Here is a 24,981-nt window from a genome sequence, read left to right on the forward strand (position 1 = left end):
GTGAACAAGACATGGGTAACTTACACATGTGTGATGGTATGGGGGTGTATTAGTGCCCAAGACATGGGTAACTTACACATGTGTGATGGTATGGGGGTGTATTAGTGCCCAAGGCATGGGTAACTTACACATGTGTGATGGTATGGGGGTGCATTAGTGCCCAAGGCATGGGTAACTTACACATGTGTGATGGTATGGGGGTGCATTAGTGCCCAAGGCATGGGTAACTTACACATGTGTGATGGTATGGGGGTGCATTAGTGCCCAAGGCATGGGTAACTTACACATCTGTGAAGGCACCATTAATGCTGAAAGGTACATACAGCTTTTGGAGCAACATATGTTGTCATCCAAGCAACGTTATCATGGACGCCCCTGCTTATTTCAGCAAGACAATGCCAAGCCATGTGTTACAACAGCGTGGTTTCATAGTAAAAGAGTGCAGGTACTTTCCTGGCCCGCCTGCAGTCCAGACCTGTCTCCCATGGAAAATGTGTGGTCCATTATGCAGCGTAAAATAGGACAGCGGAGACCCCGGACTGTTGAAGGACTGAAGCTCTACATAAAACAAGAATGGGAAAGAATTCCACTTTCAAAGCTTCAACAATTAGTTTCCTCAGTTCCCAAACATTTATTGAGTGTTGTTAAAAGAAAAGGTGATGTAACACAGTGGTGAACATGCCCTTTCCCAACTACTTTGGCATGTGTTGCAGCCATGAAATTCTAAGTTAATTATTATTTGCAAAAAAAAAATAAAGTTTATGAGTTTGAACATGAAATATGTTGTCTTTGTAGCATATTCAACTGAATATGGCTTGAAAAGGATTTGCAAATCATTGTATTCTGTTTATATTTACATCTAACACCATTTCCCAACTCATTTGGAAACAGGGTTTGTTGCTGCAAAAGGTGGACCACATAATATTGAACCCTCGGGTTAGGAATGGGATGGCACTTGAAGCTCACATGTGAGTCAAGGCAGGTACTTTTTGACAATCTAGTGTACTTGAAAGTGTACAATCTAGTGTACCTGAAAGTGTACAATCTAGTGTACTTGAAAGTGTACAATCTAGTGTACTTGAAAGTGTACAATCTAGTGTACTTGAAAGTGCATGAAGGAGCACTTTGTTCTTAAAGCCACCTTCATATTTGCAGCCAGGAGCTTAAATAGCGAGTGTAAATGTTAACGTTTCCAAACACAGCCTGGCATTGTTTTTAATCATGGCTTCCTCCCACATATGATGCTCAGCCTCCAAGGCTCGCACCTTCAATCAAGCGCGCGGTTGCCATGGAAACTGGAGTGAGACAAAGTCACATCTGACAAAACCTGCCTCGGCCTCTCAGTCGCCAGCGGCAACGGCGACAAAGTGCACGATGTCGACTGAACCCTGAACTTAGTCAATTTAGGAGGGAGTCTCTTTTCTCCTTCGTGGGCCAATGAAGTGGTAGCTCTTCTGCTCACTCTGCTTCTTCTTCTCTTTATTTCTCTTCTGTACGTTCTTCTTCTTCTTCTCTTTATTTCTCTTCTGCACGCTCTGCTTCTTCTTCTCTTTATTTCTCTTCTGTACGTTCTTCTTCTTCTTCTCTTTATTTCTCTTCTGCACGCTCTGCTTCTTCTTCTCTTTATTTCTCTTCTGCTCACTCTGCTTCTTCTTCTCTTTATTTCTCTTCTGCTGGCTCTGCTTCTTCTCTTTATTTCTCTTCTGCACGCTCTGCTTCTTCTTCTCTTTATTTCTCTTCTGTACGTTCTGCTTCTTCTTCTCTTTATTTCTCTTCTGCTCGCTCTGCTTCTTCTTCTCTTTATTTCTCTTCTGCACGCTCTGCTTCTTCTTCTCTTTATTTCTCTTCTGTACGTTCTTCTTCTTCTTCTCTTTATTTCTCTTCTGCACGCTCTGCTTCTTCTTCTCTTTATTTCTCTTCTGCTCACTCTGCTTCTTCTTCTCTTTATTTCTCTTCTGTACGTTCTTCTTCTTCTTCTCTTTATTTCTCTTCTGCACGCTCTGCTTCTTCTTCTCTTTATTTCTCTTCTGTACGTTCTTCTTCTTCTTCTCTTTATTTCTCTTCTGCACGCTCTGCTTCTTCTTCTCTTTATTTCTCTTCTGCACGCTCTGCTTCTTCTTCTCTTTATTTCTCTTCTGCACGCTCTGCAGCTTCTTCTCTTTATTTCTCTTCTGCTGGCTCTGCTTCTTCTCTTTATTTCTCTTCTGCACGCTCTGCTTCTTCTTCTCTTTATTTCTCTTCTGCTGGCTCTGCTTCTTCTCTTTATTTCTCTTCTGCACGCTCTGCTTCTTCTCTTTATTTCTCTTCTGCTGGCTCTGCTTCTTCTCTTTATTTCTCTTCTGCACGCTCTGCTTCTTCTTCTCTTTATTTCTCTTCTGCACGCTCTGCTTCTTCTTCTCTTTATTTCTCTTCTGCTGGCTCTGCTTCTTCTTCTCTTTATTTCTCTTCTGCACGCTCTGCTTCTTCTTCTCTTTATTTCTCTTCTGCTCACTCTGCTTCTTCTTCTCTTTATTTCTCTTCTGCTCACTCTGCTTCTTCTTCTCTTTATTTCTCTTCTGCACGCTCTGCTTCTTCTTCTCTTTATTTCTCTTCTGCTGGCTCTGCTTCTTCTCTTTATTTCTCTTCTGCACGCTCTGCTTCTTCTTCTCTTTATTTCTCTTCTGCACGCTCTGCTTCTTCTTCTCTTTATTTCTCTTCTGCTGGCTCTGCTTCTTCTTCTCTTTATTTCTCTTCTGCACGCTCTGCTTCTTCTTCTCTTTATTTCTCTTCTGCTCACTCTGCTTCTTCTTCTCTTTATTTCTCTTCTGCACGCTCTGCTTCTTCTTCTCTTTATTTCTCTTCTGCTGGCTCTGCTTCTTCTTCTCTTTATTTCTCTTCTGCACGCTCTGCTTCTTCTTCTCTTTATTTCTCTTCTGCTCACTCTGCTTCTTCTTCTCTTTATTTCTCTTCTGCACGCTCTGCTTCTTCTTCTCTTTATTTCTCTTCTGCTGGCTCTGCTTCTTCTCTTTATTTCTCTTCTGCACGCTCTGCTTCTTCTTCTCTTTATTTCTCTTCTGCACGCTCTGCTTCTTCTTCTCTTTATTTCTCTTCTGCTGGCTCTGCTTCTTCTTCTCTTTATTTCTCTTCTGCACGCTCTGCTTCTTCTTCTCTTTATTTGTCTTCTGCTGGCTCTGCTTCTTCTTCTCTTTATTTCTCTTCTGCTGGCTCTGCTTCTTCTTCTCTTTATTTCTCTTCTGCATGCTCTGCTTCTTCTTTTTATTTCTCTTCTGCTGGCTCTGCTTCTTCTTCTCATTATTTCTCTTCTGCACGCTCTGCTTCTTCTTCTCTTTATTTCTCTTCTGCTGGCTCTGCTTCTTCTTCTCTTTATTTCTCTTCTGCTGGCTCTGCTTCTTCTTCTCTTTATTTGTCTTCTGCTGGCTCTGCTTCTTCTTCTCTTTATTTCTCTTCTGCTGGCTCTGCTTCTTCTTCTCTTTATTTCTCTTCTGCTGGCTCTGCTTCTTCTTCTCTTTATTTCTCTTCTGCTGGCTCTGCTTCTTCTTCTCTTTATTTCTCTTCTGCTGGCTCTGCTTCTTCTTCTCTTTATTTCTCTTCTGCTGGCTCTGCTTCTTCTTCTCTTTATTTCTCTTCTGCTGGCTCTGCTTCTTCTTCTCTTTATTTCTCTTCTGCTGGCTCTGCTTCTTCTTCTCTTTATTTGTCACGCTGGCGGCGCACAGACTCACTACTCGGGATTGTTTGTCCACAAAGAAGGTGATTGACTGACTGGATGTGCTTCAACGTCTGCGACTCCCGAACATCGCCCACGCACGTTTCGTCAGCATGAATCGCAACATGAATAACACATTTGTTGTTACCTAATAATAATAATAATAGCTTTGATTTGTAAAAAGCACTTTCAGAATGAGAGCATATATTTCCCTACCAATATTTGCCTAATCACTGAAAGAACAATTTTAGTTACTATTGTACATTTTGCTATCATAATGTTGTTATTATTTGATTTATTCATCTATTGTGACATTTAAATAACCTCAATTTAAAATGATTTTTACTATATTTAATTTGTTTATTTTTTTTATTATTTTGTAATATATTTTTACTCAAACGGTTAGGTGTTTTACTGTAAATGCATATGTTTTAGTAATATTTAAATATGCTTTTTATTTTTACTCTTAGAATTGTAATCCTATCTAATTTGTTGACTTTATTTCTAATTATGTTGTCTTATTTTCCATCATATTTCGTTTGAATATTTTATTTCACAAAATTATTTTTATTGATATTTACTTTGTTTATTTTTTAAATAATTTTGTAAGATATTTTTAAAACGGTTAGGTGTTTTACTGTAAATGCGTATGTTTTAATAATATTTAAATATGCGATTTTATTTTTACTCTTAGCATTTTAATCTTATCTACTTTGTTAACTTTATTTCTAATTATGTTGGCTTATTTTCCATCATATTTCATTTGAATATTTTATTTCACAAAATTATTTTTATTGATATTTACTTTGTTTGTTTTTTTTATAATTTTGTAAAATATTTTTACTCAAACGGTTAGGTGTTTTACTGTAAATGCATATGTTTCAATAATATTTAAATATGCTATTTTATATTTACTGTAAGCATTTTAATCATATTTAATTTAACTTTATTTGAAATTATGTTGTATTATATTTTACATCATATTTTAATTTGATTATTTTATTTTAAATTTTTTTTATTGATATTTACTTTTTTTTTTTTTAATTGTTTTATAATATATTTTTACTCAAACGGTTAGGTGTTTTACTGTAAATGCTTATGTTTTAATAATATTTAAATATGCTTTTTATTTTTACTCTTAGAATTTTAATCCTATCTAATTTGTTAACTTTATTTCTAATTATGCTGTCTTATTTTCCATCATATTTCATTTGAATATTTTATTTCACAAAATTATTTTTATTTATATTTCCTTTGTTTATTTTTTTAATTATTGTGTAAGATATTTTTTAAACGGTTAGGTGTTTTACCGTAAATGCCTATGTTTTAATAATATTTAAAAATGCGATTTTATTTTTACTCTTAGCATTTTAATCTTATCTACTTTGTTAATTTTATTTCTAATTATGTTGGCTTATTTTCCATCATACTTCATTTGAATATTTTATTTCACAAAATTATTTTTATTGATATTTACTTTGTTTATTTTTTTTTATAATTTTGTAAAATATTTTTACTCAAACGGTTAGGTGTTTTACTGTAAATGCATATGTTTTAATAATATTTAAATATGCTATTTTATATTTACTCTAAGCATTTTAATCCTATTTAATTTGTTAACTTTATTTGAAATTATGTTGTATTATATTTTACTTCATATTTTAATTTGATTATTTTATTTTACAATTTTTTTATTGATATTTACTTTTTTTTTTTATTGTTTTATAATATATTTTTACTCAAACGGTTAGGTGTTTTACTGTAAATGCTTATGTTTTAATATTTTAATATGCAATTTTATTTTTACTCTTAGCATTTTAATCCTTTTTAATTTGGTAACTTTTTTCTACTTATGTTGTATTATATTTTACATCATATTTCATTTGATTATTTTATTTTACAAAATAATTTTTATGGATTTATACTTTGTTCATTTTTTCATTTTGTAATATATATTTACTCAAACGGTTAGGTGTTTTACTGTAAATGCATATGTGTTAATATTTAAATATGCTATTTTATTGTTAACTCTTAGCATTTTAATCATATTTAATTTGGTAACTTTATTTCTAATTATGTTGTCTTATATTTTCCATCATATTTTCATTTGATTATTTTATTTCACAAAATTATTTTGATTGATATTTACTTTATTTCTTTATTATTTTGTAATATATTTTTACTCAAACGGTTAGGTGTTTTACTGTAAATGTGTATGTTTTAATAATATTTAAATATGCTATTATTTTGTTTACTCTTAGCATTTTAATCTTATTTAATTTGGTAACTATTTGTAATTATGTTGTATTATATTTTACATCATATTTTCATTTGATTATTTTACAAAAGTATTTTTATTGATATTGACTTTGTTTTTAATTATTTTTGTAGTATATTTTTACTCAAACTGTTAGGTGTTTTACTGTAAATGCGTATGTTTTAATAATATTTAAAATTGCTATTTTATTTTTACTCATAGCATTTTTATCTAATTATGTTGTATTATATTTTATATCATATTTTTAATTGATTATTTAATTTACTAAAATATTTTTATTGATATATACTTTGTTTATTACTTTGTAATATATTTTTACTCAAACGGCTAGGTATTTTACTGTAAATGCATATGTTTTAATAATATTTAAATGGGCTTTTTTTATTTTTACTCTTAGCATTTAATCCTATTTTTTTGGTAATGTTATTGCTAATTATATTGTTTTATATTTTTCATCATACTTCATTTGATCATTTTTACTTTACAAAATTATTTTTATTGATATTCACTTTGTTTATTTTTCAATTATTTTGTAATATATTTTTACTTGAAATGCATATGCTTTAAAAATATTTAAACATGTTATCTTATTTTTACTCTCAGCATTTTAGTCCTATTTAATTAACTTTATTTCTAATGATCTTGAATTATATTTTACATTATATTTCATTGGATTATTTTATTTTACAATTACTTTACAACATGTTTTTGATTTTTGTTTTTACTTGTACGTGTTACGCTTTTATTCTATATTATTATTAATAATGACAACTTCACCGCTTGTAAACGGTTGCATTTTACAATAATCATATGATTTTTTTAATTATAGGTCAACATGTGACAATATTATTTAATTGAGTAAATTAATGAACAATTCATTTTTAATGAATATTAAAATATTTTCTAATGCAAAAAACTAAAAAAAAGTCTGTCTATATGCACGAACACTTTGTCTGTGATTGACACTCATTCAACAAACAGAGGTCCTGGTGCGCATGCTCAATCCGTCCACACGGTGGCAGCATGACATATTTATGCACATTGTATTTATGTTGGTTTTATGTGTTCAAATGAAAATGCAAAACACATTTCAAACTTTACTTCCTTTAAAATGCTACATATTCTGCAAAAAACATTTAGACTTTCTACAGAAAAAAAAAAATGTTTTGCAAGTGGCAAAATCCTCTTGTGGTTTTGAGTCTGGCAGTCATCAGGGCAGGCCGGCAGGGTCTTAATTGGCCTTTTTTTTTGTAGTTTTCCAAGACCTTCAAGCCAGTCATTAAGACTGCAGGGGATGTGCAACATTGCCCCCCCCCCCCCCCCCCCCCCCCCCCCACCTTCCAAACAACATGATTAGTATCAGCAAACATACAAGCGGACTATAATTGAATGAGCACATAATTTGGAATAACTTGATGGAAATGGAATTCATGCTGACATTTTGTCTTGGGAATATAATAATAGTTATTGTTTCAAGTTCAAGTAGCAATGATAGTCACACACACACTCGGTGTAGCCAAATAATCCTCTGGATTTGAGCCATCACCCTTGATCAGGGGAGCAGTGAGCAGCAGCAGTGGCCACGCCCAGGAATCATTTTTGGTGGACAAAGTGGTGACCCTCGCCCCATCCTTGTTTGTGAAGGACTTAGTATTTCATGGAAGCTGCTTTTATAGCCAATCATGGCACCCACCTGTTCCCAATTAGCCTGCACACCTGTGGGATGTTCCAAATAAGTGTTTGATGAGCATTCCTCAACTTTATCAGTATTTATTGCCACATTTCCCCACTTCTTTGTCACGTGTTGCTGGCATCAAATTCTAAAGTTAATAATTATTTGCAAACAAAACATTTTTTATGAGTTTGAACATGAAATATGTTGTCTTTGTAGCATATTCAACTGAATATGGCTTGAAAAGGATTTGCAAATCATTGTATTCTGTTTATATTTACATCTAACACCATTTCCCAACTCATAGGGAAACGGGGTTTGTATATATATACATATATATATATGTAGGTGTGGGAAAAAAATCACAAGATTACTTCATCTCTACAGAAGTGTTTCATGAGGGGTTCCCTCAATCATCAGGAGATTTTATATATATATATATATATATATATACATATAAATATTATGTGTGTCCTGTGATAGCAAAATTACTTATACTTGTTTAAATAGATGATGTTCTTTGAACTGGGTACCAAAAGACGTTTATTAGGTTTAGGAATGTGCCAGAGGCCTCTAATCTGATCGGGCTCTTTCTCCTGAGTCTTTGATGTGACGTGTGGACTTTAGTAGACCTGGGCATATGTGTCATCTATTCTTGACCCCCCTCTGGGCTAAATTGGTCCCCTTTCCTGAGTGACCTGGGCATATGTGTCATCTATTCTTGACCCCCCTCTGGGCTAAATTGGTCCCCTTTCCTGAGTGACCCTCCTCCCCCCTTCTGGGAGAACAACACCCTCTCCTTCTTCACAGGACTTTGGGTATTCATTCCACTGGTGTACTGTATGTAAATGAGCATGTAGGGTGGGACTTCTGAGAATATATAATTGTCGTTACATATTCTAAAAGGAGTTAGAACAAGCTGGAACGAACAGATATGTCGTTCTGGTTTGGTCTCGCTTTGCAAAGCTTGTTATTATTTGTTTGTTACTTTAATAAATCATTTTAAAGCCATTTGTCACTAAAGGATCGTCTTTAAGAAATTTCCAGGACAGTCCTCAGAAAGATATATATATATATATATATATATATATATATATATATATAAATATTATGTGTGTCCTCAGAAAGCCAAACTCGGCCACGGGAAGAAAGTCATCACGCCGTCGGACCACCGCCGCTTCAGCCTCCCTTCAGGGAACGGCGAGCGTATCCGCCTGAGCGACTTCACCTTCCTGGCCCTGCTGGGGAAAGGCAGCTTCGGCAAGGTGGGTCCGGTGCGCCGGCGTGACCCCGTGACCTTTAACCCGCAGCCCTCTCCTCCCTCACGGGCAGGTGATGCTGGCGGAGATGAAGTCGACGCAGGAGTTGTACGCCATCAAGATCCTGAAGAAAGACGTGGTGATCCAGGACGACGACGTGGAGTGCACCATGGTGGAGAAGAGGGTGCTGGCGCAGAGGGACAAGCCGCCCTTTCTCACCCAGCTGCACTCCTGCTTCCAGACCGTGGTGCGTGCGTGCGCAGGCTCCGCCCACTTCCCCCCCCCCCCCCCCCCCCCCCCCCCGCCGCACACTAAACGACTGTAACTCGGTTTAGGACCGCCTGTACTTTGTGATGGAGTACATCAACGGAGGCGACCTGATGTATCACATCCAGCGTATGGGGAAGTTCAAGGAGCCGCAAGCAGTGTAGGATTTTTACTTTTGCCCTTTACATTTCATGACTCCGCAGTTTCTATTTTTTTATTCATTCTCACTTCTTTTTTTTTTTACAGCTTTTACGCCGCCGAGATCGCAGCCGGTCTCTTTTTCCTGCACCGGAAGGGAATTATCTACAGGTGAGTCACTGCTTTCACACTTCCAGTGCGGTTGAAAAAAAAAGTCATGTAAGTGACTGTGACAGTCTCTTGCTGTCGTGCGGGTTCCCAGGACCATCAAGGAAGGACATTTTGCTCTTTTTATTTTTTCAAATAAACCTTTCGTCATCGCCGTCTTGCTCTCTCTCTCTCTGCTTCTCACTCTATGGTCGCTTCCGTCTCTTGCTCTTCAGTCGGCCGCAGTTCCGTCTTTCACGTATTGCTCCCCGTCCCTTTCGCTCCTCATCCACTGCTGCGAGCTCTCCAACTCCTTCTGCCACGATCCCTCCTCCTTCTCCCCTTTTATACAGCCAGAGGAGATACGATAACTGTGTGCCGGTGTGTGAGCCTCGCACCTGATTTAGATTGCGGCGGCGTCGCCCCCGTCATGCTCCGCCTCTCCGCTCCGCCGCATCCTCCGCCTCCTTGCCGCCATCGGCCCGTTGGCTCCATCTCTCCACAGTGACCAAGTGGACCGAGACCTCATCTCTCAAGCCCTCCACTAACAATCCCATCAAAACCTGTGTCAGGAATTCGGCCTCAAGAGGACAATAATAACGAAAGCTGCAAGCAGGCATGGACGGGACCGAGTCTATATGGAAGTGTCTGAGGAGAGGGAAGTCTGGGCTTCTCAGATAGAAGTTAGAGCAGGGGTCACCAACCTGCGGGCACCAGGTCGCCCGTAAGGACCAGATGAGTCGCCCGCTGGCCTGTTCTAAAAATAGCTCAAATAGCAGCACTTACCAGTGAGCTGCCTCTATTTTTTAAATTGTATTTATTTACTAACAAGTTGGTCTCGCTTTGCTGGATATTTTTAATTCTAAGAGAGACAAAACTCAAATAGAATTTGAAAATCCAAGAAAATATTTGAAAGACTTGGTCTTCACTTATTTTTTTACTTTGCTTCTTATAACTTTCAGAAAGACAATTTTAGAGAAAAAATACAACCTTGAAAATGGTTTTAGGATTTTTAACCACATATACCTTTTTAACTTTTAAATTTCTTCCTCTTCTCTCCTTCAATTTAAATCAATGTTCAAGTATTTTTTTTTTTTTTATTGTAAAGAATAATAAATACATTTTAATTTAATTCTTCATTTTAGCTTTTGTTTTTTCGACAAAGAATATTTGTGAAATATTTCTCCAAACTTATTATGATCAAATTCCCCAAAAATTATTCTGGCAAACCTAGAAAATCTGTAGAATCAAATGTAATTCTTTTTTCAAAGTATTTAGATTTTTTTTTTTTTTTTTTTTGTTTTAGAAAATCTAGAAGAAATAATGATTTGTCTTTGTTAGAAATATAGCTTGGTCCAATTTGTTATATATTCTAACAAAGTGCAGATTGGATTTTAACCTATTTAAAACATGTCATCAAAATTCTAAAATTAATCTTAATCAAGAAAAATTACTAATGTTCCATTAATTATTTTTTAAATTTTTTCAAAAAGATTCGAATTAGTTAGTTTTTCTCTTTATTTTTTTCGGTTGAATTTTGAATATTAAAGAGTCGAAATTGAAGATAAACTATGTTTAAAAATTTAATTTTCTTTTTTTTAGTGTTTTCTCCTCTTTTAAACCGTTTTTTTCATTATTTATTCTCTACAAAAAACCTTCCGTAAAAGGAAAAAAAAATGTACGACGGAATGACGAACAGAAATACCCATTTATATATATATATATATATATATATATATATATATATATATATATATATATATATTAAAGGTAAATAGAGCAAATTGGCTATTTCTGGCAATTTATTGAAGTGTGTATCAAACTGGTAGCCCTTGGCATGAATCAGTACCCAAGAAGTAGCTCTTGCTTTCAAAAAGGTTGCTGACCCCTGAGTTAGAACAACACACTACTTTGTCTAACGTTGTAGTTTTTACCTTCCATAACGTGTCTACTGACAGATATAAGTTGGAATGAAAATACATGGGTACGGCTAGTAGTTACTATTAGCAAACAGATAGACCTACCAACTCGGTGCATAAAAAGTGCAGATGGCCTTAAAACGCCACAACTGTCAGGCACCATATGTAAGTCAATTCAATCGGAGCAGAAACATAGGCGGAAATGGGATTAAAACCCGATGCTAACCGCCTATTGAAAATACATGGGTACGGCTAGTAGCTACTATTAGCAAACAGATAGACTTTCCAACTCGGCGTAATATCTTAACATGGACACACTCTCTCGTCGCAACTCCGCCCTGATGGTCGGCACCTATAAGTTTACAATTACTTGTAAAATGTTGGACTGTTGTTTTTACAATATGCAGGCGAATGACAACTTTAAAACATACCGGCTTAGCTACGCCACCTGGCAGCCATTTTGGTATGGACGATCACAGCCCCTCCCTCACAAATGTTGGTGCGTGCGCACCAGCAGCAGACGGTATGGAAAACAAAGAGCAAAAAACGTCTCTCTCACTGTGTCTGCGCACGGCAGCCATCTTTGAAATGATTTTCAGATCAGCGGTTCTTGAAGGCTGATAAAATCAAAACCGTATTAGTAATAAAAACTATTTCATCAGCTCTTAATCAGAAGGGTTCAATCTCTCTCCTGTGGTAGTTTGAAGTCGACACGACAAACGCGCTCAGAGGAGATAATGTTTGAAAAAAGGTGACCGTTTTTTACAAAACTGTTGTTTTGAAGGGGTATTGCAAACTTCCTGTTGATTTTTGCTGGGAGTTGTCAAATATATGAAATGTAGGTCTAAGTGAGACCTACATAGAGGTTTTAGTTTCACGTCTCTACGACATTCCTACTGGAAGTTACAGGCAGTTTTGTCTGTGTTTTCTTCCTAGAAGCAGTTTTGTCTGTGTTTTATTCCTAGGGGGCGCTAGAGCTTAATTTCGAGTTTTGGTGTTAGGTTTTTTGATTAGATCACAATTTTTGCCAGTCCTGGTGTGTGTGTCCGGTTTGGTGAGTTTTGAAGCATGTTAAGGGGGTCAAAGTACAGCTCAAAGAGGCAAAGGTGATTGTTTTTACAAAACTGTTTTGAAGGGGGAATTGCAAACTTCCTGTTGATTTTTGCTGGGAGTTGTCAATCTATGAAATGTAGGTCCAAGTGAGACCTACATAGAAGTTTTTGTTTCATGTCTGTGCGACATTCCTACTGGAAGTTACAGGCAGTTTTCACTGTTTTCTTCCTAGAAACAGTTTTGTCTGTGTTTTATTCCAAGGGGGCGCAAGAGCGTAATTTTGAGTTTTGTGGTTAGGTTTTTTGATTAGATCACAATTTTCACCTGTCCTGATGTGTGTGTCCAGTTTGGTGAGGTTTGAAGCATGTTAAGGGGGTCAAAGTACAGCTCAAGGAGGCAAAGGTGATTGTTTTTACAAAACTGTTGTTTTGAAGGGGGAATTGCAAACTTCCTGTTGATTTTTGCTGGGAGTTATTAAATATATGAAATGTAGATCTAAGTGAGACCTACTTCGAGGTTTTAGTTTCATGTCTCTATGACGTTCCTACTGGAAGTTACAGGCAGTTTTGTCTGTGTTTTCTTCCTAGGAGCAGTTTTGTCTGTGTTTTATTCCTAGGGGGCGCTAGAGCGTAATTTTGAGTTTTGGGGTTAGGTTTTTTGATTAGATCACAATGTTTGCCAGTCCTGATGTGTGTGTCCAGTTTGGTGAGTTTTGAAGCATGTTAAGGGGGTCAAATTACAGCTCAAAGAGGCAAAGGTGAGTGTTTTTACAAAACTTTTGTTTTGAATAGGGAATTGCAAACTTCCTGTTGATTTTTGCTGGGAGTTGTCAAATATATGAAATGTAGGTCTAAGTGAGACCTACTTCGAGGTTTTAGTTTCATGTCTCTATGACGTTCCTACTGGAAGTTACAGACAGTTTTGTCTGTGTTTTCTTCCTAGGAGCAGTTTTGTCTGTGTTTTATTCGTAGGGGGCGTTAGAGCGTAATTTTGAGTTTTGGGGTTAGGTTTTTTGATTACATCGCAATTTTTGCCAGTCCTGATGTGTGTGTCCAGTTTGGTGAGTTTTGAAGCATGTTAAGGGGGTCAAATTACAGCTCAACTAGGCAAAGGTGATTGTTTTTACAAAACTTTTGTTTTGAAGGGGGAATTGCAAACTTCCTGTTGATTTTTGCTGGGAGTTGTCAATCTATGAAATGTAGGTCCAAGTGAGACCTACATAGAAGTTTTTGTTTCATGTCTGTGCGACATTCCTACTGGAAGTTACAGGCAGTTTTCACTGTTTTCTTCCTAGAAACAGTTTTGTCTGTGTTTTATTCCTAGGGGGCGCTAGAGCGTAACTTTGAGTTTTGGGGTTATGTTTTTTGATTAGATCACAATTTTTGCCAGTCCTGATGTGTGTGTCCAGTTTGGTGAGCTTTGAAGCATGTTAAGGGGGTCAAATTACAGCTCAAAGAGGCAAAGGTGATTGTTTTTACAAAACTTTTGTTTTGAATAGGGATTTGCAAACTTCCTGTTGATTTTTGCTGGGAGTTGTCAAATACATGAAATGTAGGTCTAAGTGAGACCTACTTCGAGGTTTTAGTTTCATGTCTCTACGACGTTCCTACTGGAAGTTACAGGCAGTTTTGTCTGTGTTTTCTTCCTAGGAGCAGTTTTGTCTGTGTTTTATTCCAAGGAGGCGCTAGAGCGCAATTTTGAGTTTTGGGGTTAGGTTTCTTGATTAGATCGCAATTTTCGCCAGTCCCGATGTGTGTGTCCAGTTTGGTGAGTTTCGAAGCATGTTAAGGGGGTCAAATTACAGCTCAAAGAGGCAAAGGTGAGTGTTTTTACAAAAATTTTGTTTTGAAGGGGGAATTGCAAACTTCCTGTTGATTTTTGCTTAAAAAATTTAGTGTATGAAATCTTGGTCTGGGTGAAACCTACATAGAGATTTTTGTTTCATGTCGCTAAGACATTCCTACTGGAAGTAACAGGCAGTTTTGTCTGTGTTTTCTTCCTAGGGGGCGCTAGAGCGCAATTTTGAGTTTTGGGGTTAGGTTTTTTGATTAGATAGCAATTTTTGCCAGTCCTGATGTGTGTGTCCAGTTTGGTGAGTTTAGAAGCATGTTGAGGGGGTCAAATTACAGCTCAAAGAGGCAAAGGTGAGTGTTTTTACAAAACTTTTGTTTTGAAGGGGGAATTGCAAACTTTCTGTTGATTTTTGCTTAAGAATGTCAGTGTATGAAATCTAGGTCTGGGTGAAACCTACATAGAGATTTGTGTTTCATGTCGCTAAAACATTCCTACTGGAAGTAACGGGCAGTTTTGTCTGTGTTTTCTTCCTAGGGGGTGCTAGAGCGCAATTTTGAGTTTTGGGGTTAGGTTTTTTGATTCAATGGCAATGTTCGCCAGTCCTGATGTGTGTGTTTAGTTTGGAGAGTTTTGAAGCATGTTAAGGGGTTCCAATTACAGCTCAAAGCTGCGGAATAATAATAAAGACAGAATAAAACGCTAGAACTACAATAGAGTCCTCTGTCCTAAAGGGACATTCGGTCCCTAATGAAAGCCTATGATGTGTGTGGCCCTCCCCTCAGGGACCTGAAGCTGGACAACGTGATGCTGGACTCCGAGGGCCACATCAAGATCGCCGACTTTGGCATGTGCAAGGAGAACATGTATGAAGGCATGAGCACTCGCACCTTCTGTGGCACACCTGACTACATCGCACCAGAGGTGAGGCGCCCATGGTGAGGAAACAACCACCAAGTAGTCACACATTTGCCCACTCAGCATTTCTTTTCATCTCTACCAAAAGAGGTCTTTCTCTAGCATATTGCAGTTGTGTTTTGGTTTTGTTTTGAATTAAAAAAAGACTGTCCGCAGTTTTTATAGTGAACTGACTATTATTGTACTGGTCTACTTTTATTTTGAAGGTCTGTCTTTATATGCTACAGGATGTGTTGTTTTCCAGCAATATGGGCCAAACTAAAGTTTTTTAACAGTTGATTTTGTTTCAAGATATATAAAGATGTGTATTTACAACATGAATAATATATACATACGATGCAAATATCAAAAAGCTTGTTGTGAAAAATGAGTTGGAATTTCACAAGAAAAAGGTCATAAAAGCGGTAGAACATGGATGTGTATATATATATATATATATATATATATATATATATATATATATATATATATATATATATATATATATATATACATGTTCTATCATACTATACATACATACTATACCTACTCAGTGGCCTAGTGGTTAGAGTGTCCGCCCTGAGATGGGTAGGTCGTGAGTTCAAACCCCGGCTGAGTCATACCAAAGACCATAAAAATGAGAGCCATTACCTCCCTGTTTGGCACTCAGCATCAAGGGTTGGAATTGGGAGTTAAATCACCACAAATGATTCCCGGGCGTGGCACCGCTGCTGCTCACTGCTCCCCTCACATCCTAGGGGGTGAACAAGGGGATGGGTCAAGTACAGCCCATTTATCATTTATCATTTATGGGTCGAATGCAGAGGACAAATTTCGCCACAGCTAGTGTGTGTGTGACAATCATTGGTACTTGAACTTTTTAATGTTACATATATCCATATTTAACCTTCGTCTTGTGTTAGGGTCGGCACCGACCCGTTTTAGTTTTTAAATGCATAAAAGAACCACATAAATTTATTTTTATGCATCAAGGCTTTTTGACTTTGTCAGGAACCTCTATTTCAACCAAATAAAACTTGTTTTTTTTGGTTCACTAAATTATAAAATGCTCTGGTTGAAATTATGACCTTGGTGTTGTTAGGGTCGGTTTCGACCCAGTTATAAGAATAAGACTATAAAGCAATAAGTAGAGCCAAAACTGAACACACTGACGGCCAGCTCCTCTCCCAATCATGTGAGCTTTAGTGGATTCTCATTTTACCTTGTTATCCAGTATAAAAACAAACAAAATGTATGTGGTTCTTTTATGCATTAAAAAACTAAAATGTCAAGACATTTGAGGTCAATTCAGTATAGAGTTTTTACTATGTTAAAATTATTAAAATGAAAAAATAAATAAAGCAAATTTATTTAAGAGATGTGTTCTAATACCCCTCAGTAATGGTCAGGTAACACAACAACCTTTTTTTTATTTATACGATTCTCTTGAGGTTCGTTTTACCATTTTTTTTAATTGAAATCGAGGGGTATACTGACAAATAACAGGCCCAATGGCCCACACCAAAAATATTAAAACCAATATTTTCATGGATAAGGAAACCTAAGGAGGTAACCAAGAGATGAGAAACAAATTGGATGATAGATAATTGTTTTTAGTGTATTTTACAGCTGATTTAAGACATGGGTCAAAACCGACCCGTTAACATAACAGATGGTAACAGAAATAACACAAGAGGAAGGTTAAGAGTTATTTCCTTCTATAGTCATATTTGAAAACAGCTAGTGTTTTTTACATTTATTCTCTTTATGTTTGTCCACAAGTAAACTGTGTGTTAACCTTGAAGCTTTAGGAATGTAAGGAGTAGCAATACTCCCTTCTTATCTCTTCCTGTCTCAGGCTAAGCAGAACAATAGACATGTGAATTGAATGTGTTGTTTTTAGGTTGGTCTCTCCAAAGCTTTGGAATAAATTGCAAAATACCTATTCTGTTCTGGGTGATCATTTAAACTCAGTTTATGTGTCATCAAAAGAATTTGGGATTGACCAGCAACTTCAATTCTCTTGGAGGAACATCTGGTGGTCCAAACGCATCAAAGCCTATACTGTTTCTTGAAACAGTATTTATTCATATCGAAGCTCTCAAAAGTGAACAGGTGTTACTAAATATGAATAGTTAATTTTTTTCTTTTTCCCCGTGCTAAAATCTCAGGCAATGGCATCAATTGATACTTTCGCTGTTAAATGGAGCTGTGATTTTTCTTCTTTTTTGCTTCTCAACTGTCTGCTGATTATGTGTGTGCACATGCGGGAGTGAAAAGTGCAACAGAAAATTGGATGTTGGGAAAAAAAAAAAAAAAGCTCCTTTGTTAGCGTCTCTGAATAGTTAGGTTTGGTTGACTTGTTTGTTTGTTTGTTTTTTAAAGCCTGGACTTGTCCTCTTCTTCTCTTGATCAGATCATAGCCTACCAGCCCTATGGGAAATCGGTGGACTGGTGGGCATATGGAGTTCTTCTCTATGAGATGCTGGCAGGACAGGTAAACCACAACAGTCAAGATTAAGTAGCAAATATTTCAATAAACGACTGGAATACCGATTATTACATCACAACATTCTATAACTGAACCTTAAAGGGGAATTGCATTTTTTTAAATGTTGCCTATCCTTCACAATCATTATATAAGACATGACGAATGGATAAAAACAAAAAAAATTAAGTTCGCTCACAGCATAGCCAATGGGAGGTTCACTATTTCGCCCATAAAATCCAATAAATAACATTTTAAAAACGGCCAACAATCCTCCGTATACATTTAGTGACTTGAATATTAAACAAGTATTAGCAATATTGTTATTATAAGCGCTAACGCAGACAAACTATTTATAGCGACGCCGTTTATCTCTATGTTTACATCATTGATTGGTCAGCTGCTTCCTTGCTTCCTTGCTCCCTGGAACGTTATTACAGATCAGGGGTCCCAAACTCAATTTACCCGGGGGCCACTGAATGCAGAGTCTGGGTGAGGCTGGGCTAAAAAAAAATATTTTTAAATGTCTATTTTTATTTTCAACAGAAAACAAAATCAAAATATAAATGAAACAAAATGAGAATTAAGTAATGTGAGGCCATGCAAATTGAACAATAAAAAAAAACAAATAACGGTTTGGGGCTTCACGGTGGCAGAGAGGTTAGTGCGTCTGCCTCACAACACGAAGGTCCTGCAGTCCTGGGTTCAAATCCAGGCTCGGGATCTTTCTGTGTGGAGTTTGCATGTTCTCCCCGTGAATGCGTGGGTTCCCTCCGGGTACTCCGGCTTCCTCCCACTTCCAAAGACATGCACCTGGGGATAGGTTGATTGGCAACACTAAAATGGTCCCTAGTGTGTGAATGTGAGTGTGAATGTTGTCTGTCTATCTGTGTTGGCCCTGCGATGAGGTGGCGACTTGTCCAGGGTGTACCCCGCCTTCCGCCCGATTGTAGCTGAGATAGGCGCCAGCGCCCCCCGCGACCCCAAAATGGAATAAGCGGTAGAAAATGGATGGATGGATGGAATAACGGTTTGAATTGGCCCAGGTTATCGGGGACTGTTATTACTGACGGACAGGTGTCGTGGTGTGACTGCAGCCGGGCACGTAAGAAAACCCTCGTCTCCATGGCAACGTTTCTGTCGCTTTCACTCATTTGCCGCTTATTCACTAACGCAGGGGTAGGCAACCCAGAACGTTGAAAGAGCCATTTTGGACCCAAAAAACAAAAATTGTCTCGGTCTGGAGCCAACGGGCGGGGGGGGGGGGGGCGCTCGTCGTGGAATTTACAGTTACGGTAGCACAATTAGTCCCGAATGGGCTAACATCACAACTAACATGTTACACGTCCGATTCGCCCAGCGACTTTCTATCAGCGCTGCACCTCCGTTTTGTATAGTCGCTCGGTCCTTCGGCGGAGTGCTTCGGAAGCTACCGGACCACTCGTCTCCCCGGGGCCGGAGTAGGGAGCGAGCGAGACACACACACACAGTAACAGAGAGAGAGAGAGAGCAGGCGGGCGAGCGAGGGAGGGACGGAGTGAGGAAGAATTTGTGCGGGTCTAGTGGAAAAGCGGCAAAACGTTTCTCTGCTTGCATCATGCAAGTGACGTCAATGTTTGGCCCTCGAGAGCCACATACAACAATGTGTCAAGCGCCATTCATATAAAACTTGCGGGCCGCGTTGTCATTAAACTTTCATATTAAGGTGGGGGCCGCAAAATAACGTCTTGCGGGCCGCGTTTCTGACACCCCCGTTTTAGATGATAAATCATGCCTCTCACCTGGACCAAAGAAGTCTGAGTAGGTATTCCAACAATTTGGAAGACTTTGACAGTCATTTAGGACCCGAAAATGGCGTGAACGACACAAAACGATTCTTGTTCCTGCATTAACTTGGCTTATATATTCCTGGGGGCTTTTGCAGCCGCCGTTTGACGGCGAGGATGAGGACGAGCTCTTCCAGTCCATCATGGAGCACAATGTGTCATACCCCAAATCCATGTCCAAAGAAGCGGTGTCCATCTGCAAAGGGGTAGGTGACGAGCCTTTTCACAGGGAATCCATTACAACATAGGACATGTGTTTTCAATGAGTGTTATTATAGCAGCCAGCTGTCCCTCAAACAGCTGGCTGTCACTTTTTAAGCATCACAATGTGATTGGAAAAGGAAATGAGTTTTTAGTGCTTTTTTATAAATGCAGTTGTGTAGAAAAAAAATAAAATTTAAAGCTGCAAGCAGCGATGGGCGGGACTGAGTTTTGCTGGTGTTTCCTGCCATCACCCAGACAACATATCTTTACCTGCACATTACCTACCTTCCCTGCATCCTGGGGTCACACTGGTGCTTCTTTCTTTCACCCATACATGCTGGTGCTTCCTGCCATCACCCAGACAACATATCTTTACCCGCACATTACCTACCTTCTCTGCATTGTGTGGTCACGCTGGTGCTTCCTGCTTTTAAGCGGCCATCTTGAGACGGCAGCAGCGCAGCAGCATCAGCGCAGAGGTTCTTTGAAACCAAAACCGGAGCAGTTAGAAAAAGTCTTTGCGCAACTTTTAATCAGAAGGGTTCAATATCTCTCCTGTGCGAGTTTGAAGCCGACACCACAAATGCACTCAGAGGAGATAATGTCTGAAAAAAGGTGATGGGTTTTTACAAAACTTTTGTTTTGAAGGGGTAATTGCCAACTTCCTGTTGATTTTTGTTGAAGGATGTAAATGAATGAAATGTAGGCCTAAGTGAGACCTACATAGAGGTTTTGGTTTCTTTCATGTCTGTACAATATTCTTACCGGAAGTTAGAAGCAGTTTTGTGTGTTTTCTTCCTAGGAGCAGTTTTGTCTGTGTTTTATTGTTAGGGGGCGCTAGAGCGCAATTTTGAGTTTTGGAGTTTGTTTTTTTATTAGATGGCAATTTTCGCCAGTCCTGATGTGTGTGTCTAGTTTGGTGAGTTTTGAAGCATTTGAAAGGGGTCAAATAACAGCTCAAAGAGGCAAAAATGACATTTTTAGGAAACTTTTGTTTTGAAGGGGTTTTTGCCAACTTCCTGTTGATTTTTGCTGAAGGAAATCAGTCTAAAATCTAGGTCTAACAGACCTACGACATTCCTAATGGAAGTTACAAGCAGTTTTGTCTGTGTTTTTTCCTAGGGGGCGCTAGAGCACAATTTTGAGTTTTGTTTTTTTGATTAGATGGCTATTTCCTGATGTGTGTGTTAAATCTGGCGAGTTTTGAAGCATGTTAAGGGGGTCAAATTACTGCTGAAAGAAGCGGCGGTTTAATAACAATAAAAGCTTAGAAATCCAATAGGGACATTCGGTCCCAAAGAAAAGCCTGCGTGTATGAATGCAATGATTATGTATAATAATGTCACCATGTTGTGGTCCCCGCCAGCTGATGACCAAACACCCTTCCAAGCGTCTGGGCTGTGGACCCGAGGGCGAGAGGGACATCAGGGAGCAGGCCTTCTTCCGCCGCATCGACTGGGAAAGGCTGGCCAACAAGGAGATCCAACCACCGTTCAAGCCCAAAGTGGTATGTTCATTTCTTTGTCCGACCTGTTCATATTTATACTGAGACTTATAATTCATCAAATATATACCGTAAATATTTCCCAAATAATAATGAAGTCATCTGTTTTTATAACACATACAGTTTTACCCAATAATCTAGTTGTCAGGTTCAAACACTGATGACATGTATTAAACAAGACAAGAAGCAAGGTATCAAACAGAGGCAGGATGAAATTTGGCTCAATGAGGAGAAACGCGTACACCTCTACCCTTGTACAGTGTCACCACGCTCTGACGGAAGATTGTATGCCTCTTTTATTTGGACTTTCCCTGATTCCATGGCAACAGCTGTTTCTAAGGGAGGGGTGGTCGTAAACAGCCATCACCTTTGATTACAAACAGTTCAAAGAAAAATTCGTAAAACAGTTCAAAGAAGAGGTGCCTGGAGCTTGGGCAGGTCCTGTTTCCACTCCACTTTGTAGGTCTCGGGTCAAGACAAAATCTTTCTGTGGCTTACAATAGAAGAAAGAAACCGACGCCTTCATGTCGCTTCCCATCGTACACAGTGGAGTTTTACAAGCCTTTTGCTTGGTAGGATCAAAGACAGCTTTTGTCCTCTCGCAGGGCGAACTGAACTCAATGTAACACAAAGTTTTGTGATAACTTGGATACAATTATTCTGACAGTAGTAATTTCCTTTTAAAGTTGAATTTTGTTCTATTTATTAGGATTTTTTCTCAAACTTCTTTCACCAAGAACCACCTAAAAAAAAAAAAACACGTGGCTCTCCATGTTTCACCGTAATGACCAACATTTTAATTTTCCCTCAGGGATTAATAAAGTATTTCTGATTCTGATTCCCATCAAAATACTCTAGCGGAGTAGGCCTAAGTATTGACGGAGATAAATATCTACATGTATCCATATTTAAGAGTTATTCCTTTATATTCATCGTCATACTTGAAAACAGCTAGTGTTTTTCCTTTTGTTCTCTTTTTGGTTGTCCGCTAGTAAACTGTGTGTGTTAATCTTGAAGCTTTAGGAATGTAAGGCGTAGCCATACTCCCTTTTTATCTCTTCCTGTCCTAGGCTTAGCAGAACAACCGATATGTGTATTCGTTCCGGTAGGTGTGGGCGGGGGAGATATTGAAGAAAACAGCGCGTCCGTAGGGTTTTCAGATCAACTAGGCGACGCGAATTATATGTGCTGTTTTTTAGGTTGGTCTCTCCAAAGCTTTGGAATAAATTGCAATATACCTATTCTGTTCTGGGTTATCATTTAAAACCAGTTTATGTGTCATCAAAATAATTTGGGATTGACCATGCAACTTAAATTCCCTCGGAGGAACATCTGGTCCAAACGCAAAAGTATTTATTAAAAACAAGGTTTTATTTAACAAGTATGTTTGTAATGTTTGGCCACTGTAACATTACACACAGTTGGACCTGTAACACTGTTTGAATACAGGAAAATAAAACACTGTACTTGAATCCGCTAAATAAAAAAAATAAAAAATAAAATTTAATTAATAACTTTTTACTCAGTAAAGTACATTAAATTAATATGATTAATGCTGGTAAGACATACTGGCATTAATACTGGTGAAAATAATGTTAAAAAAAAAGTAAAATATAAACTCTTTATTTTTCAAAAAAATGTTGATGTACAGCAAAAAAAAATCCTATTGAATATTGTCACAATTATAAATAGTAGGTTTAAGTATTATTTATTTTTAAGTCAATAAAAACAACTATGGAAATACAAAATGAAAATATCTAATATAATTAAAGTAAATTAAATCTAAATAATAAGTTCTTCTAATTATGTTCATATATGTACATATTTATAGTGATACTTATATTTCATCAAATATATACCCTAAATATTTCTCAAATAGTAATGAAGTCATCTTTGTTTATAACACATACATTTTTACCCAATAATCTAGTCATTTCCTTTTAAAGTTTTTTTTTTCTGTAAAATTGAATAAAGTGTGACAATATCCATTGTGATTTTGTTTTTTGCTGTACACCAACATTTTATTGAAAAATAAATACTTTTATTGACCTTGTTTTTTTACATTCTTATTTCTTTTTACCAGGATTGATGTAATTTTTAGTTAACTTTTTTGTGTGATTAAAATGATTTACCCCCCGCGACCTCAAAAGGGAATAAGTGGTAGAAAATGGATGGATGGATAAAATGATTTAAAAAAAATATTTCACTCCTAATACTCACTTTTTTTGTGAAGTTGTCATGTTGTGTAAATGGTAAATAAAAAGAGAATACAATGATTTGAAAATCCTTTTCAACTTATATTCACTTGAATAGACTGCCAAAACAACATATTTCATGCTCAAGCTGAGAAACTGATTTTTTTTTTTGCAATTAATTATTGATTTAGAATCTAATGGCAGCAACATATTGCAAAAAAGTTGTCACAGGGGCATTTTTACCACTGTGTTACATGGCCTTTCCTTTTAACAAGACTCAGTAAAGGTATTTCCCATTTTTGCTTGATGTACTGCTTAAGTTGTTCAACAGTCTACCTTCTCAGATTTTAGCCTTCATATTGCACCACACATTTTCAATGAGAAACAGGTCTGGACTACAGGCGACCCAGTCTAGTACCCGCACTCTTTTACTATGAAGCCATGCTGTTGTAACACGTGGCTTGGCACTGTCTTGCTGAAATAAGCAGGGGCGTCCATGATGACGTTGCTTGGATGGCAACATATGTTGCTCCAAAAGCTGTATGTACCTTTCAGCATTAATGGTGCCTTCACAGATGTGTAAGTTACCCATGCCTTGGGCACTAATACACCCCCATACCATCACACATGTGTAAGTTACCCATGTCTTGGGCACTAATACACCCCCATACCATCACACATGTGTAAGTTACCCATGCCTTGGCCACTAATATAACCCCATACCATCACACATGCCGACTTTAACACTTTGCACAATCCGGATGGTTCTTTTCCTCTCTGTTACGGAGGACAAGACGTCCACAGTTTCCAAAAACAATTTGAACTGTGGACTCGTCAGACCACAGAACTCTTTTCCACTTTCCATCAGTCCTTCTTAGATGAGCTCGGGCTCAACGAAGCCGGCGGCGTTTTCGGGTGTTGTTGATAAATGGCCTTCGCTTTGCATAGTAGAGTTTTAACTTGCACTTACAGATGTAGTGACCAACTGTAGTTACTGACAGTGGTTTTTTGAAGTGTTCCTGTCACGGCTTGGTACAATAAGTATTACGAGGAACCCAAGGATGCAGACTAACAAAAGGTGAGTAGAACAGTCTCTTTACTCAGTAAAACGTACTTACAACTGAGGGTGCTCCATAAAGGAGAGAACTAAGGACGACGAAGCAAAAGGTAAACTCAAAAAGGGCTTCGTGACGAAAACAACAAAAAAAAACTATCAAATTTGAACTGAACTTAGGCTGGAGTTTGCAAGACGTGCAACTATCAAACCAAGACGCAGGCTGGATGACACCAGGAGCACTCAGGAATACGCGTAGCAAAGTACATGGAAGATCTGGGAGTGTAGACAAAGGGTTGAATCGCCAAGGAGCAGGTTAAATATCCTCAAACAGAGATATGGAAACAGCTGTGCACGTCTCGCAGCTCCACCCACGAGAGAAAGACAGGAACTGCAGGGGAAAGAGAACTGGAGTGAGGTCCAACAAACAAAGGAAAACTGAATACAAACCACTAGGTGGCAGCAGGTGGTGACAGTTCCTCAGCCCAGGTGGTGATATCCTTTACACACTGATTTCGCTTTTTTTGATGCAGTACCGCCTGAGAGATCCAAGGTGTGTGATATCATAGTTTACGTGCACTGATTT

At 37.7% G+C, this 24,981-nt stretch overlaps 1 protein-coding gene across 1 annotated transcript in view; it reads left to right on the top strand.

The window, feature by feature from the left end:
• LOC133541799 (protein kinase C alpha type-like) overlaps positions 1-24,981 on the top strand; it is a 105,459-nt gene that overhangs the window by 75,826 nt on the left and 4,652 nt on the right. The window contains exons 7-14 of the mRNA XM_061885397.1: positions 8,778-8,918; positions 8,986-9,159; positions 9,248-9,339; positions 9,426-9,488; positions 15,013-15,151; positions 17,541-17,621; positions 19,537-19,644; positions 21,009-21,149. Coding sequence (XP_061741381.1) covers positions 8,778-8,918; positions 8,986-9,159; positions 9,248-9,339; positions 9,426-9,488; positions 15,013-15,151; positions 17,541-17,621; positions 19,537-19,644; positions 21,009-21,149 — 939 coding nt within the window. The remainder of the gene's footprint in view (positions 1-8,777; positions 8,919-8,985; positions 9,160-9,247; positions 9,340-9,425; positions 9,489-15,012; positions 15,152-17,540; positions 17,622-19,536; positions 19,645-21,008; positions 21,150-24,981) is intronic.

The sequence above is a fragment of the Nerophis ophidion genome, linkage group LG23 (assembly GCF_033978795.1).
Source record: "Nerophis ophidion isolate RoL-2023_Sa linkage group LG23, RoL_Noph_v1.0, whole genome shotgun sequence".
NCBI classification, from domain to species: domain Eukaryota; kingdom Metazoa; phylum Chordata; class Actinopteri; order Syngnathiformes; family Syngnathidae; genus Nerophis; species Nerophis ophidion.